This window comes from Fusarium oxysporum, chromosome 15 (assembly GCF_000149955.1).
Source record: "Fusarium oxysporum f. sp. lycopersici 4287 chromosome 15, whole genome shotgun sequence".
NCBI lineage: Eukaryota > Fungi > Ascomycota > Sordariomycetes > Hypocreales > Nectriaceae > Fusarium > Fusarium oxysporum.
The window spans coordinates 906003-921865 of record NC_031000.1 but is presented as its reverse complement, the minus strand read 5'-3'; the positions used below and the strand labels follow the sequence as shown (position 1 = coordinate 921865).

Sequence of the window (15863 nt, the reverse complement as noted above, 5' to 3'; positions counted from 1 at the left end):
GCATCGATCAGTGGGTATGGTCAGATCATGCCAGGGCCTCGGACAGTTTTGGCAACCTGTAGAGAACCTAGTGGGCCTCATGTCAGGTACTTCTGTCGAGTGACATGCTTTATGATGCCAAGTCGGCAACATCTTCCATCCATGATTTTAATGATTGAACTGCCATATTGGGATCAAGAGACCTACTAAGCCGCCTTTTTATTCTATGCCCCATGCATACTGGCTTGATTTCGTTTCAGGAACGAGTTTATTGAGACAGTTACTCAGTTCATGACGTTGCAATCTCATAAAGGTTGTTCATTCTTCTTCTGTGTCAATTAGCTGTTAGCCCCTATTTGCTTCAGTCCCTCCTTTGACGCTTTCTTGTCACTCTTTCATATTTTCTTACACTGCACGATGTGGGCCACCCGCAACCACTGCCATGGCCTCCTTGGTGGCCTCGCCATCCTCACCAAGTTGGTTGATGCTTCTGGTCTCGCAATGTTCCCCCAAGGTTCCCTTTCGAGCGCGGGACTATCGTCCGTCTGCGAGGCCACTCTCTACCAATCCATCAACTGCGCCGATGAGACTGCAGACCTGGCGGCTAATGGATATCTCGACAGTGATGATCCAGCCGTGACCAAGCTAGTGTGCCGCTCGACCTGTGGAAGTGCTATTGGACACATGCGCACAAAGGTTGCTTCAGCTTGCGGTACTGAAGAGATGGTCCCTGGCATGTCTTATGTCCACATGGTTGATAAGCTCTGGGGCAGTTGGAACCAGACTTGCTTCACCGACCCCAAGACAGGAGAGTTTTGTCATGGCAAGTGTGCTTCTAGCAAATATCCTTCTTTGCTCTATGCTAATTCTATTAGACGTCATTGCCGCGTTTCCAGAGGTCGACGATGTCTCTAAACTGTCAAAGTCTGACTTGTGTTCTTACTGTAACGTTGAGCAGTACAAGATCATGCAAGCTGACGCTTACAGTGGAGCTTACGATGAGTACGCGCAGTCTAACTATAAGTACGTTGCGAAGGCCTGTGACCTGAAGGTGGACAACTTCAACCCCACGGATAGTGCATTTAATGTTACGAACCCCGATGCCAGCAGCGAGGTTTGTGTGTCTGGTAAGACATACGGAGCCAAAGCTGGTGATAGCTGCGACTCAATCGCGCTATCTCAGGGAGTGTCAGCGGCGACCATGTATTACATCAACTCCAACATCTTCGATTGTACTAAGATCGCTGTTGGGACCAGCCTCTGCCTTCCGCTCACCTGCACCAAGATTTACCGGGTACAGAAGGGTGATACATGTCTCGACATCGCCTTGAACAACGGTATTATGAGCGACCAGCTTCTGTCATACAATTCGCAGCTCAACTGGAACTGCACCAATTTACACGATGCGGATCCCTACTGGGGTAGTACCTTGTGTGTTTCGACACCTGGGGGTATATATGCTGGGCAGCCACTTAATAACAACACTGCGAACACTGACCCTCAACGCATTGATCCCCCTGCTGGTGCGACCGTTGCCAATGGCACTACCTTGGAGTGTAGCCATTGGCTCACATACGATGGTGGCCTCAGCTGTACGCAGATTTGTCTTGCAAATGATGTTGCCATCAACCTGTTTACTGAGATCAACCCATCTCTGAACAAGACCACTTGTGACGAAGATTTGAAAGCCGGCAATGCTTACTGCGTTAAGCCTATTACTGGATGGGATCTACCTGCCTTTACTAAGACTGCTACCGGCCAAGCGACGGCCACCAAGTCTGCCTCCCCTTCAGGCACCAAATCCACTGCTGCTACTGCTTCGGCACCGCAGACTTCGACCAGCGAAAAGGTACCGAGCCCTACGCAACCTGGTATCGTCGATAGTTGCAACCAGTGGCATTACGTTGATAATGGCGACGGGTGCTATTCTATCGCTGAGACGTACCATATCAATTTAGCAGACTTTTACAAATGGAATTCCAAGGTTGGCAATGACTGTTCTGGTCTCTGGCTGCACTACTATGTCTGTGTTGGAGTTGCATCCTGATTTAGATGCAGTGCTTAAGGGCGTGGATCCGTTAGTGGGCGGCTGGGTGGACGGCTTTTGGCGGGGCGTGTAATTAGTTAGACATTACTCCGTACTGTGTGTGCGTGCTCCGTAATAATTTGAGCTTGAGGTGGGCTCTGCTCTGACTCTTCGCCGAATGGTCTAGTCTACTATACTTGATTGGCTGTCAATAATCCTGCTCAACTCCACTGATTCCAGGTACCAAATATGAACCTATACACCGTACTTAATAACTCCCAGCGAACACTTTTCTCTCTCCTTCAACGAACTCATTCATCCACAAACATGGTATCCTCCCTCCTCACTAAGGCCGTGTCGCCATATGGTAAATTTACGGAGAGACCCATCAACAGATTTAACTCATCTGGACCTCCTTTCGACGTGCCGGTGACCATAACTGATCGCGATGGTACTCTTATTCATGAACACGAAGGCATGGGCCTTCTTTACGCGATAATTATCAACAACGACGTTGAATTCCTCGAAAAATACTTTTCTATTGACCGTCGGGCTATTCCAAACCTATTCGAGCTTCCTGATGACGATGAGGCCATTTGTGACATCGGCGACTGGTTCTGCGCCGCAGCCGAAAGTGGCAGTCTTGGCACACTCCAAACACTTTTGAAATACGCCACAAAAGGCCTCGATACGACGAAACCGATCAGATTGATCAGAGCCAATTTCCATCTCTTGAATGTCGCCGCCCAATTCGGTCAAATTGAGATTGTGCAATGGCTCCTCGAGACCCAGCCAGTATACGCCAGCATTCACGATCGAGACCTCAGAGGCTTTACAGCGCTTGCGGCGACTGCGGATCTCTTTTCATTTGGATATTATCTTTCCCCAGCCTGGAATGAGATCTGTTATGCGAACAATGAGGCGATAATGAATCTACTGCTTGATCATGGTGCCTGCGCTTCTGATGTTGTCCACCCGACGAACGATAAGGGTCAAATGCGCCCTAGTGTTCTAACTTTGGCTGCGCAGTGGGCAAGTACCGATTTACTTGGGAGACTCATCGATGGAGGCGCCGATGTCCATTACAAGGTAGCAATAGGCTCCTGGGACCTGGGCTTTGGGTCTCAACGTGATTTACCCGTCAAGGTGGAGGTCACTGCACTGTTTCTTGCATCCTTTCGTGCAAATCCCAGCGGCGTCAAGACTTTGGTTGATCGCAGAAATGATGGAGTTAGTATCTCAGACATGGTGTGCTCTCCAGACTGCGTTGGAAGCCTCCCTCTTCACTGGGCGGCTCGAAACCAATTACCAGATGCGCCTAGTGCCATCCCAGCATCGATACTCCATGAGAGAGCTGGAAATATCACCCGCACCATTGAACAGCTCTTAGATTTCGCTCCCACTACGGTCAACACCCAAGACAACGACGGAAATACAGCATTGCATTACGCCACCCAATACTTCGGCAAGAATGGCAAGATGTATACACCTGTCTTCGAACTCCTATGCGGCCGGGGCGCGGATGCAACCCTTCGCAATTACAAGGGCGAGACGCCTCTGCATACTTTATTCCAGAGCTATAACGACGACGCACCTATTGATCCAGTCACTGTATCGCTTTTGCTCGCCCACGGCGCCAAAACTACAGACGTTGATGATGCTGGAAACACGCCACTGCATGCTGCGTGCTCTAGCGTAAAGTTTGGTAGCGATACTATCTCACTCTTGCTCCAGCATGGGGCTGACCCTGCTCTGCGAAACTCCAAGCAAGACACACCTATCCATAGGATTGCTTATTTTTGTTGCCCTCAAGACAAGTCACGCAGCGAAGCGGCTGAGCTTATGAGAGCACAAGATGATATACTAAATACAATGGTGAAAGCTGGAGGCGCGCAACTGATGGACCTCCAAAATGCAGCTGGGAAGTCAGCTCGACAGATATATGAAGATTCCAGGGCGGAGTGGCTTGAGGGTCCTCGTGGGGAATAGAAGTTGGGGTCGTGGAGCTGCTGGGAGGATCACTTCACTCGTCTCGAACTCAAAGCAGTTCCAACGAAACGCGGGCACCGGGAAAAGGTGTCAAGTGCAATAGCGCATCAGCCCAAGAGACCAAGAAAAGTGAGTCAGTAGAATATAGAATACACAGCTAAGTTCTAAGAATCCAATGTCTCATCCGTCAACATACCGCGACGTCTTGTTCCCTTCCATCCATCTAGACCCCAACACATACATAATACTTTGCCCATAGCCCAGTGCATTTGGCACCAATCGCCGGATTCCACTTGACCAATTGTGCCATGGTGATCTATCAACCATTCAGCTACGACTTTGCATGCTAGGTCGTAGAAAATGCCATAGAAAAAAAAACCACGCTATTGAACTATGGGGGGCAAGGTCGTAGAAAAAAGTGAGAGGGCAAGGTCGAAGACATTATAGTAAGTAAAATACATAAAAGTAGTATATATAGAAAGATAATAATAAAGTAAGTATTTTCCTACTCTAGTATTCTAGTCAGTAACGGGGCCCGTTACCAGTTTTAGGCCAATCAAAAATATTGAATTCGACATGGGCTCCTCAAACTCGTAACGGGCCCCGTTACTGTCCAGGTCGTGTTTACAAAAACGCGGAACGGGGCCCGTTTCATAACATGGTGATCCGTGCCATCCTTGCTGAGTTCATTGCTCGTAGGCAAGAGCCAATCATAGGTAACTAAAATAATTAGTTGGCTTCATGTCTGATCTCTACTCGACTGTCGCGTCTTGTACTTGTATTCAATGGTTTAACGATTGGATTTGTAGCATTTCTCTTCTCCGAATATTTCAACTTCTTAGTATGTCTACTCAAGGACCTTCAAAAATACGCCTTCGTCAACAAAACATCACGCCAAGTCAAGTTCAGGCGCTCAGGGGACTAGAACTTCACTACGATATTTCATATCAAGCTATTATCTGCATAACCTGTGGTTTCGCCTTGAAGACAGATGATGATCGCGTCGGACGCCACCTTAAAGAGAAACATGGAATACCTAAAAAGCGTAGGGGGAAACTCAATACTCTTGTCAACTCCCTGCATCTTCCTGACCCGGATGAGCTGCCGAAGCGACCAGATAGATCTGTACAGCATCCATTCCTAGCCCTTCAGACTGGAGCAGAGTGTAAGCACTGTGTTTTGCGGTCCACAAGCCATGACATACTGTCACGCCATCTGAAGAAAGTACATACCCAAGAGATCAATGGCCGAGGTACCAAGGGGAAGCGATGGCTACGTGATCATATATGGGATAATCTTACTTTCCAGAGTTGGAAGGCCAACGACATTCAAAGTTCCTGGATCGTCGTGATAAAAGATGATCAGCAATCACTGCAAAAGGGTCCCGATCGATTCTTGCAAGCGGTTCCAGACACTATAAAGGAATTTGCCGAGAAATTGGTCTCGGAGGAGCACGGCCGCTTAGATGAGCAGCCATGCACATCAAATTTCGATGGGACTCTGGGAAAGAAAGAGCTACTCACTAATTGTATGCGACGCACTCGTTGGGATGAAACCTTGAGTCAGGCACGACGCGACATGCTTGTAACACTGTCGGAGGTGCCTTTAACGACCGGTCAGCCGTTCTGGATAGGCGTTCACGGAGGGGAACGAATCTGCAGCCCGGTAAAGCATGAGCGTAAACTTGCCTTGATCGTGCAGGCACTGGACCGTCTCTTCGACCGTTGTGCAGATACAGTGCTGCATACCGACGTCAGTATGCGAAGATGGCTGCGAGGCAGATTTCCTGATCGCCATTATAAGGCGCCCTTCGAACTTGTTATGTGATCCGCCTCTGAAACACAACACCGGAAGGAGTTCAAGCGCTGTTTATGCTTCTATCTTCTAGTTCTACAATTACCAAATTCCATTGTTCCTTACGTAATTGGTCGGGGCTTATCTGTGCCCCAACGCGAAATGCTGGAGCAGCTCTGGTCCGATCGTATATGGGAGGATCAACCCCCCACAAGCCTGGTCTATATAGAAGAGTATGGTGAAGACGAAATAGAGGAAGAAGGGGAGGAAGAAGATAATAGCGAAAATGAAGGTGGGAGCGATTATGAGGATAGTAGTAATATAAAGGATGCTGAAGATAAGATCTACGCCTGGCCTGAGCAGGAATCTAGCTGCTTTGATGAGTAGTTAGCGATAGAGGGCTAGTCTTCTGCCCTTTTTACGCATGAAGGTCAGGGAGCAGATGATCCCTGTGGCGATGTCGTACTCGAACTCTGTTACAGTATGGCTATCGAGGAATTTGAAGATGGAATAGCGAGTTCTTCTTTACTTGTATATTTTAGTGCTGTATGGGGACTATTAAGACCGGTGGGTGACGAATATCTCCGCCCTCACCAGTTCACGCCCGTACTGTCGAGACTGATATACTGCACACGGCTGATCTTCTTCGAAATGACTCTACCACGTTTTCCTCATACGTATACGGGAATCCCAGCTAGGCCCTCCTATGGGCATCTCAGAAAATTGATGCTTGCCCGCACAGAAAAGATGTGTGATGGTACTACGTCCCCCCTTGGCGAATTTCTCAGCCTTCTGTCGTACGGCCGTGCGTTGAGTCGAAGCGAAGGACCATTCTATCACTTTCAATGGAGTGAAAACAACCAAATTTTATCTTGGGATGGATGCTTACACTTGTCTATGGCGAGTTTCCGTGGCCTTGCTCGCGTAGCTCTGAGGCAGGCTACCATCCAGTGCCAGAGGCTGATGTATGACTGGGGGCCGGCCGACCCTGATTTGAACAGCCTTCGAGATCGGCTATCGACAGCGAAATCTGGCTATTCTTTTGTGGCCGATCCAGCCAATGGGCTGAACGATGCATATCTAGAGCTCTTCATGAGAGTATGTACCTCTTCGATTGATGGTATGCTTAAGTTGCGAGGTCAAGGCCAAAGTCTCAGGGGGGCACAAGCATATCCCGATGCCCATGATGCCTCTTTGAAGACTATCATGGTTCTTTGCTATCTGGATAGTGGACAGGCAGCCAGAATTTCCGAGCTTCTGACTATAGAAAACTGCAATACAGAATCGCGGCTACGAGGTATAGGGATATACAGGATGAGTTTGTTCTCAATCGCCTGGCACTAAAAAGCATGTCTTACAACGAACAATGAGTTCCAAGTAGCACGGTTCTTTTCTCTGCCAGTCGCCTATCTACTGTATCGCTATCTTGTGTATATTTGGCCTGTTGCCTATACCATCTTGCGTAAATATTTCCATCATGAATCTATAAACACTCTATTATTTTCCCCTATCTTAAGATACTTGAGAGATAGCTTATAGTCGATAAAAACTTTTAGCGAAGAACTCAAGCGGATAAGTAGGACAGTATCTGGCATTCCCTGCAAGATTAGAGTCCAGTTATATTGGCAACTCTCTATTGCTATTACAGAAAAGCTCGTCTGTGGGGCTGCATCTAGGTTCAATAGATTCGATGATACTATAAATGCAGCTAGTGAAGATGCTGCTTTTGCGTGGCAGAGCGGTCATAGCCTGACGTAGAGGTATGCTATATATGGGCTCAATGGCACTTTCCCGGATCGATTATAACTAGCGTTTTTGCAAATATATGTGAGGGTCTTAACCGATTGGCATAGGGTTCTGAGCATAGAAGATAGAGAGGAGCCTGATAGCGCCAACGCCACTGATAATACCCACCAAATTAGATAGAGTAAGGAAGTGATTCTATTAAAGAGGCTATATAATAAGATATCATTATATATACTATCAACCAAACTACCTGAGAAATGCCAGTGTTAATAGCTTGAATAGCTAGAGGGGCGTATTAGGAGACCAGGATGTTATACTAATATCTTGGAGAAAACCACCTTATGCGGCCTAATCGCATCACATACGCTCAAAAAATGCGCAGAGTCTCCCATAGACCGACCAGTTTTAACTGCTGGGCCATTCATCTATCTAGAGCAGCTTAGCTTGGTGGTATGTAGTATTTATAAGTATGCAGTGCTGGCCAATAGAATCCGGAATCATCTCTTGCATTGAAGATATCAGTATAGTCTTTCGGCAAGCAAGAAAAAGGAAATTATCTTCACAGTCAGCAGTATTACTAGGATAGTTAAACAAGAAGATAACCTGCTGAACTTTCAGTTCTCACCGCCAGAAACCAAGCCCCTTCCTTTTATTGAAGCGCCAAAATATGACAGCCTCGGTGTAATGACTGTGGCTATATTACGCAATAAACAGGAAATATGCAAAAACATTATCGGCAAAAACATGGATAGCAAAACGATTAGACTAAGGGAGGTGATGTTAGGCGAAAAGCTGAAGTACCTCGAGACTTACCATGGACATCAGGGGTGACCTGCCAGCGTCTCTTTGATCATGGCAGAGCCAGTTAATTGGTTCAAAGTAGGGAGGGAAACGGTCATTTGATAGATTAGATTATCGATTTGGTGTTTAGTGATTACGGGACTAGATTATCAAGAAAGGGATAAGCAACCCTGACAATTATTGTTTGCGTCGACAGCCTACTCTTCTATTCTTAATTGTCGTGTACCCCCTGTTTATATTACGTATGCGCCTATCTCCCACCTACTTCCATGCATCGATTTCCTATAGCGACTACAATCGCTACTCTACGCGTTACCAACGCGTCTGAACGCGTGCTACATAAAGGCCTCACGCTGTCAAAACCAGCGATCAGGGCATGCTAGTTGGTCAACCTGATTGCAACAAGCAACATTGAGTGCGCTACTTTTATGCTGGAGCCCCTGCAGGTTGGGCTTCAAGCCTTGTATTCGGCCGTTAAATACAGAGGCTATGCTGTTGGCATGGACGCCTATCGCCAATCAGCGTGGAAGATGCTCAGCCAATTGAAGAGAGGCGTCTAATTTATGTTGGAAAACTGGGAATCCCCCTTATCTTCAGGATTCAGACTGTTAGTCTGAAAGTCCTAGATTTAAAGTTCAAAGTCCTAGACGAAATCGTCTAGAGATATAAACCTGAGAAGAACTCTCATCTCAATAATAACAAAAAAAAAAACCAAGTTTTATAAAAATATATTTTCACCCAGCACTACTGCGCAATATAAACAACAAAGGGTGGAAATGCAAAGACTGAATGGGTGAAAACTCTGTTTCGTAAGTTGACCTGTCCAGTTGAGTGAAATGATGCTGACTTTTCATAGAGGAGGAGCCTGTGCCTTTTGAGGAGGGCTTCAAGAGATCTGATGACGTGATCAATGCTGCTGGTATTTTGGGTCTTGTAGCCAAGTTGGCTGTTGCCAGTATCTGGGATTCGGCAATGGTTGTTCATCGATAGCATATCACGAAGTATGTCAGCTGCCTCTGGCATGTCCCTCTCCTTTGTATAACATGAAATGTCGCGATGGAAAGAAGTTAGCTTCGGCTTTGGCTTGTGATAGGCATATTGATGAGAGTACTCGATTTAATGATAACCCCTTATTGACGATGGCTTGTTCAATCAGAGTGATCAGAAAACGCCATGACGGTCGACTATGCAATTGGCGAGTTCTATTTTCATGTAAGCCCTAGCAAGGATCCTGTACAACGAACCTGCATAAGGTCAACGACGGTGAAATCTGTCATGTTCAAATTCGGCAGTTAACTACGAAAAGCCATATACTCTACCATACTTTACCAGCCAACCTCAATCAACTGCGCCGCCATGTTTAGCTCCATTACCGCTATAACAATCTTCATTTTTGGCCTCAGCGCCTTCAACCACGGTGTCAGCAATCTCATCTCCCCACGCAAGGCTCTCGCTGCAAAGCAACTACCGGAGTCAGCCCTCCCCGCACTCAATGGCTTCTCGGTCGCTATCATCGGAATTGGCATTTACTACATGCTAGCTGCCTACCAGGAGAACCGCGGCTTCTTTGCGCTCACACTGACGCGGTTCATTACAGCAAGAATCTTTTGGCTACAAGGTCCTCCTTGGAGGGTGATTGCTAAGTGGGAGGCATTTTCGGCTGTGCTCACAGCTGCTGCGCTTTTTTACGAGAGCTATTGGGGGAGGTTTGGAGGATGGGGTTATGGAGAACCTATGATATATGAAGATTCTGCATATGGATATGGAGAATATGTGCTTGTGTAATTTGGTTGTGCTTTTTAGTAGCAAGGCATCTAACAATTGAGTCAACTTTGGCTGCCTGATGGATTATCCCAGGAGAAGAAAAGTTTAGTCCTTAGTTTCGATACAGCCAAAGAGCTTCTTCTACGCATAAAACGACGATGAGTATGTCCAATGGCGGAAAAAAGTATTTTGCTACTGTTTGACATTAAATCCAGGGAGGAATCAGCACTTAGGTTTTCCAGACCACAACGCAAATTCCTAGTCTTATATAGCTCGATTAGGTATCTGTATGTCTAATTAAGATGTAAATACATTTTTCCTGTCTTACGTCTATGATGCTGTTGCATTACGGGGGTTGAACTTAACGACCTCGAAGGCCGTTGAGAACAGAATGCGGTTGAGCGTTACATTTCCCTATTTCGGACTAGTACGCCTCTAGGGTAAGCGTTACATTTTTCTAATCAGGTTAGCCCAATTTCATTGGCCAAAAAAGTCAATAACGCAAAACAACAATGAAATTCCGATTCGTGGACGAAGATGACCCCGCTACGCTACATCGACGTCGCCTACAAGCACAACATACCCAGAGATGCCGGCAGCGGCAAATGGCGGGACAACATGTCGAGACCACAAATCATCAGGCCGAGTCGTCTCAGACAGTCGAGTCTGCCGCGGAGAATGTGCAGACGTGGCCAGAAAACAGTTCATTGGCCGACACTGGGGAGACTGGACCTGACGCAATTCTTTTCGGGGAACTTTCTATCGCCCCTAGTCAGGAAGATGAAGATTTGGGCACAATCGATATCGGACCAGCCTATTACGACAAGGAGCCAGTCGACGCCCGTAGTGCTGGAGGGCGCGAGAACCAGACAGAGTCTGGAAGTCCAGATGCTGTTACCCAAGTCAAATTCGATTGCAATGGAGAACTTTGAATTCGATCCAGGAATCCAGCTTCTCCTCTGTTATCAAAGCCTCACTTGGTATCGCTCCTCTTTATCCCACCTACGAGGTAGTGACAAACAGTGTAGCCAAGGAAGAGTCAAAGAAGGAGCTATTCCAATGCGATAGGCCTTTTTCCATTAATCAGTATGGATACTCATATATGGACGTTTTGCAATTGGTTACCAAGCCCCCGTAGTTACGTCCTTTTTGTGATTCCACTCAGCAGTATGTTGTACCTATTTCGCACCTTTTTATTGGTCTAGGTCCTTTCAGTTGATGGCTGCGGAGGCTTATGCCAGCGAAAGGGATAGTTGACTCTAGTTTTCCGTTTTCAAGCTGCATGCTTGGCTAATTGTTGCTGTCAAACCACATGCTGTAGGGTATCGTGGTTTTCCCTTGATATGCTTGTTCTAGACCTTCAGCCATGCTTTTTAGTGTAGATATGAACTAAAACGTCGGTTAGGACTGGTTAGATTGCTTGAAAAGGTGGAGCTACGTGGCTTTGGGCGACAGAGAAGTGATTCAATTTGGTGGGTGGGTCAGTTACGATAGAATGTTACCCTATTACCGGTGGATTTGCTCCGACGTACATAACGAGGGACCCTAGTACCACATCTATGGCGGTCTAGAACCTCACCATCCTATCAGAACGCCTCAATATTCACTGTGAACATCCCAGCAATGTCCAACTGCCCGTGAAATTTCTAGTTGTCCCTCGCTACCGCTGCTGACGCTTATTAATAGTAATTATTCCCTAATATTTCTTTTGGATTCATGCTCCCGTAAAGTGGATAGCTCCACTCCACGGACCCTGGCTCTTGGATCACCGTCGGCTTTAACTCCACAATCCCCATCAATCGATGTCTCGGCACCACCCAGTCTCTGCTTCTGGCGACGATCGGCATCTCTCCTGGTCCTCACATCTTTTCCGTGCTCATGCGTTTTGCAAAGCACCGCGCACGATACTCCAATCAAATCGTCACGGCCGTTGTTACAATTAATTGCCCCCATACGACTATTCATGTCGAACGCCTAGTTACATGAACGCTTCAGCTGTTTATCATAGCAGTCTCGGCGACCTTCGTCTGGGGCGGACCATTGGCTTTGCATATTGCAAAAAGATATTCTAGGCGACGCTATTTCCCATCCCTTTTTGAAGTCGTTGACTGCTAAATTAGTCGAGTCCTTGAGCACTCACCGCCGTTAAATAGATCTCTTGCTAGATCATCCTTCTGCGACTCGAGCCCTCTATTTCCATCGCTGGGACGCTAGGCTTGGATGATATACTGAATGTCTATTACCTTTTCAGTAACCGGACCTTCATCAAGAGACAGCAAATTCATCCCGTGACCTTTTTTGCCGGGTATTTCCGGATATTTCATCAGCCTAACCGCAGAAGACTCTATATTAATGATGATCGCCTTAACGAAACGGTTTGCATAATCCGGAAATCTATCTTTAACTCGCTATTGTTGGCTGTAGCTTCATTGTGTTCTGGTAAGCATCTCCAAAACTACCGGCGCTCTCCTCCAAAGTTAGCATAACACATTGCAGCACTTCCATCTCCTTATACACCGTTAACGGTCTTAATCAACCGAGCAACGACCAGCCACTACCTAATCATGACACTCTTTGCGATCCTTTTGCGGCGGCTCGGTTCTTGCCCTCACGTGATTTTATCTATGACTGCTTCTTGGTTGCTATTCCGAATCCCGCCTAATTGCTCTATAGGACACTTTGTTTGTTGCTAGACGTCTCCCGACCGTATTGCATGGTTGCCGAACTGTGGAGACCTTACTATAATGTAGCTTGACAATAGGAATTCTCGGAATTTTTGAGACATCGACAATTAAGCAGTCCTATTAGGGTTGTGCTCCACGTCCCATATGCTTACGGGGCTAAGATGCCTTCAAATCAAAGCAGTTCACGTAGAACCCCGCCACCACCAACGGATCATTTTCCCCATCTCAATTCCCTCAGCGGCAGTCATGAGATGGGGCCAAGCGAACCACCAGAGCGGCATAACGACTCAAGCCTCAACGCGACCGCCAACAATGCCATAGACGGTATGCACTACTTCTAGCGGACTTCCAGTAGTTTAGAAGAAACTGATGCAAAGCTATAGTTGAAGTACCCTTCTCCTGGAAAGAATCTAGTTTATGGAATGTAGAGAATGCATGCATGCATCCTCAATACCAGGTCGCCCCTCGTATGGCCACCACAGCGCACAGTAGTAGCGTTGGTGGCCATCGCAGGGTCATTGATGACCTAACGCTGGAGATTCAGCAGCTTAGGAAGGAACTCAAGCGCTATAAGCAATCGGATCCCGCCACGCTCCAGAAAGACAAGCTGTTTGAGATCAAGGTTCATGGGCTGCCCCAAAAGAAAAAGAGAGAGCTTGAAGCCATACTGAGAGACCTTGCCTCTGATCTCGATGGGTCTCCAGAGGTGTCATCATCGCAAAAGAGGAAAAAGATATCCCCCAACAACCGCGATCACATATGCTCCAAATCCAGAATTCAGCGTAAACATGCTCCTTCCTCTCTAGGCTCTAGGCTCCGGCCAGCTGACTCTGCTTATGCCTCCATGTCGGCTGGTGCTGAGTCTTTAAGCATACCTTTTAACCTCCCAGTCTTAACTTCAACTCAATCATCAAAAGGCAAGGCCGAGGATCATCTACGAGATGTTCCCGACGGCCTGTACCCACAACACGTAGTCATGACAGACAAGGAGCGGAAGAGTCTCGTTGTTCGTCGTCTCGAACAGCTCTTCACAGGCAGAAGTAACGGTGCCGATTTCTCGAAGATGTCGCCTATGCGACCGGGTGGCAGCTTCATCATGGCGCGAGCTGTGGCAGATGCACAGGTGGCGGACCCCTCATCCACCCATGAACCACTCACTTATGGAAATGAGCCTATCCGAGAAGCCAGAATCCTCCCTCTACAACAACGATCTCGCACTTGGAGAAACAACTGTCATTCAAGTGACTATAAGTCGGCCTTTGATCCTAATAAGGACAACATGGAGACTGAGTGCGATGATAGTGGCTTGGCCTCTGCTGGCGAGCCGTCCTCCCCAGCCTTGTCTCTGTCAAAACAGCGACCCACGCGGACGTGTGATCTGGATCCCGATTGTGCTCAGATTCCGTCTGAGAATCTGAACTACATCCGACATTTGGACCTACTGCCGCCCGAGTTATTGTCTAGACAGCAGAGTAGTCAGGACACCCACCTAGAGGCTACAGGCTGGGTGTCCTTGAACCTGCTTTATAACTTGGCCAAGCTCCACTTGATCAATGTAACACCAGACTTCATTCGCTCCGCCATATCTGAAATAAGCAGCAGATTTCAGTTATCCCCTGACGGGCATAGAGTTCGATGGCGAGGCGGATCCAAAGATACCAAATTCAGTAGCTACAGCTCTGTCTTCGACAGGTCAGAAACTCCTTCTGTCGGCAATGTTGATTATTCGGAAAAGAAACGCGAGCGCCAGAAAACTAGCCATTTCACTAGCAATGAATCCCAATTCGGCGGCTTAAGTAAGGGCATGCCTGCATTTGATCCGCAGCTTTGCGCTCGGGTTGAAAGTTTCCGCTACAAGCCACTATTTGCTCAGCAGAGTTCGTCAGATGGGCAAACTTCATGCGATGCGTCAGTTTGCTCTTCTATCGTTGTGGATGACGAAAATCCTGTCGAGTCGGCCTTGGGCTTGAACTACTCCGGAGGATCAGCTAGTAGATCGCAACGCCACGAAGGTGCTATCACATACTATAGCAGTGCACCTTTCTGCACTGATTTATCGGGCGATCCTGTTGCTCTATCACCAACTACTCGCACGCCCTCAAGCGCCCAAATTAGAAAGGATTCTGGGCAACCATCAGACTTTGGACCGTCTCCTCGACGAACAATATCCATGTCCTTCATCAATTACGAACCGTTGAAGGATCGATGCCAAGGCATGCGTCAGCAGACTTCAGTCATGGGCGGAGATAATAATGAAGTTCAGGATCTGATGAACGATGACAGAGCCAGCCTCCGATTCTGACTCTTGCTCGCTTGAAGAGACAAATTCCACCCCGACAGGCGTATAACGAGTCGCCCCTTCAGGTATGGCTTCTCCAACAGCCAAAGTCTCTCCAAGTGTCATAAAACGCCTGCTAGGATTCGGTACCGCCTTCCTCTTCTTCCCTCTCTTCAGCCGAGCCAATTCTTCCTCTAGGCTGGCAATCCTCAGAGTATGCGCCGCTACTGTCTGTTGTTGAGCTTCAAAGCCCTTGGCTATCACGTTGTACCGTCTCCGCGTCTTTGGTATTTTGTTCAACCCAAGATCACGAATTTGACGGCTCGTCTGTGGAGTATCGTCCGAGCCAAGATACGGCCTAGGTTCAGGAGTCACTCTTGGGCCTCTGTTTGGCCTGTCCTGTTGGATTTCAGGGTGTCGCAGCGCTTTGGAACGCGAAATCGGCCAGTTGCCAGAGACTCTCCAGCCTGACAGTATGTTCTTCTTGGTCATTCCAACTCGGTGAGCCTTGGCGTAGGCCCTGATGAAATTGACCTTGTCCATAGGAGCGGAATCAGTCAACGAGACGAACCTTTCCAACTCTCGTCGATATGCAGCCTTCAACGCGTTGAATACTCCATTGTCCAGTGGTTGGAGCCCATGAGAACAGTGTGCTGGTAGATAACAGCAATAAACGTTGTTCAAAAAGCACGTGGCCATCCATTCATCCTTCTATCACTCAGCACTGATCTTGAGATGGGAAAAATGAAGGACATACTGTTGCATGGCTTCCGTGACCATCTAAGATGATCAGTCTAGCGTC

General features: G+C 47.5%; 8 protein-coding genes across 8 annotated transcripts; all 8 read left to right on the top strand.

Moving 5' to 3' along the window:
- Positions 1–396: 396 nt before the first annotated feature.
- FOXG_14328 (uncharacterized protein) lies at positions 397–2026 on the top strand (the record flags this gene model as incomplete). The annotated part of the gene is made up of 2 exons (XM_018394397.1): positions 397–808; positions 855–2026. The coding sequence occupies 2 exons, from the start codon at positions 397–399 to the stop codon at positions 2024–2026; spliced, it is 1584 nt and encodes a 527-aa protein (XP_018254521.1).
- A 306-nt stretch (positions 2027–2332) lies between these two features.
- FOXG_14327 (uncharacterized protein) lies at positions 2333–3994 on the top strand (the record flags this gene model as incomplete). Its single annotated transcript, XM_018394396.1, has 1 exon — positions 2333–3994. One exon carries the CDS (start codon positions 2333–2335, stop codon positions 3992–3994), a length of 1662 nt encoding a protein of 553 aa, XP_018254520.1.
- Positions 3995–4837: 843 nt separating this feature from the next.
- Positions 4838–5821, top strand: FOXG_21678 (uncharacterized protein; the record flags this gene model as incomplete). The annotated part of the gene is made up of 1 exon (XM_018402025.1): positions 4838–5821. The coding sequence occupies one exon, from the start codon at positions 4838–4840 to the stop codon at positions 5819–5821; it is 984 nt and encodes a 327-aa protein (XP_018254519.1).
- Positions 5822–5950: 129 nt separating this feature from the next.
- Positions 5951–6175, top strand: FOXG_21677 (uncharacterized protein; the record flags this gene model as incomplete). The annotated part of the gene is made up of 1 exon (XM_018402024.1): positions 5951–6175. The coding sequence occupies one exon, from the start codon at positions 5951–5953 to the stop codon at positions 6173–6175; it is 225 nt and encodes a 74-aa protein (XP_018254518.1).
- A 510-nt stretch (positions 6176–6685) lies between these two features.
- Positions 6686–9325, top strand: FOXG_14326 (uncharacterized protein; the record flags this gene model as incomplete). The annotated part of the gene is made up of 2 exons (XM_018394395.1): positions 6686–7085; positions 9192–9325. 2 exons carry the CDS (start codon positions 6686–6688, stop codon positions 9323–9325), a joined length of 534 nt encoding a protein of 177 aa, XP_018254517.1.
- A 366-nt stretch (positions 9326–9691) lies between these two features.
- FOXG_14325 (uncharacterized protein) lies at positions 9692–10120 on the top strand (the record flags this gene model as incomplete). Its single annotated transcript, XM_018394394.1, has 1 exon — positions 9692–10120. The coding sequence occupies one exon, from the start codon at positions 9692–9694 to the stop codon at positions 10118–10120; it is 429 nt and encodes a 142-aa protein (XP_018254516.1).
- A 491-nt stretch (positions 10121–10611) lies between these two features.
- Positions 10612–11031, top strand: FOXG_14324 (uncharacterized protein; the record flags this gene model as incomplete). Its single annotated transcript, XM_018394393.1, has 1 exon — positions 10612–11031. One exon carries the CDS (start codon positions 10612–10614, stop codon positions 11029–11031), a length of 420 nt encoding a protein of 139 aa, XP_018254515.1.
- A 1913-nt stretch (positions 11032–12944) lies between these two features.
- Positions 12945–15085, top strand: FOXG_14323 (uncharacterized protein; the record flags this gene model as incomplete). The annotated part of the gene is made up of 2 exons (XM_018394392.1): positions 12945–13107; positions 13167–15085. The coding sequence occupies 2 exons, from the start codon at positions 12945–12947 to the stop codon at positions 15083–15085; spliced, it is 2082 nt and encodes a 693-aa protein (XP_018254514.1).
- Positions 15086–15863: the final 778 nt, after the last annotated feature.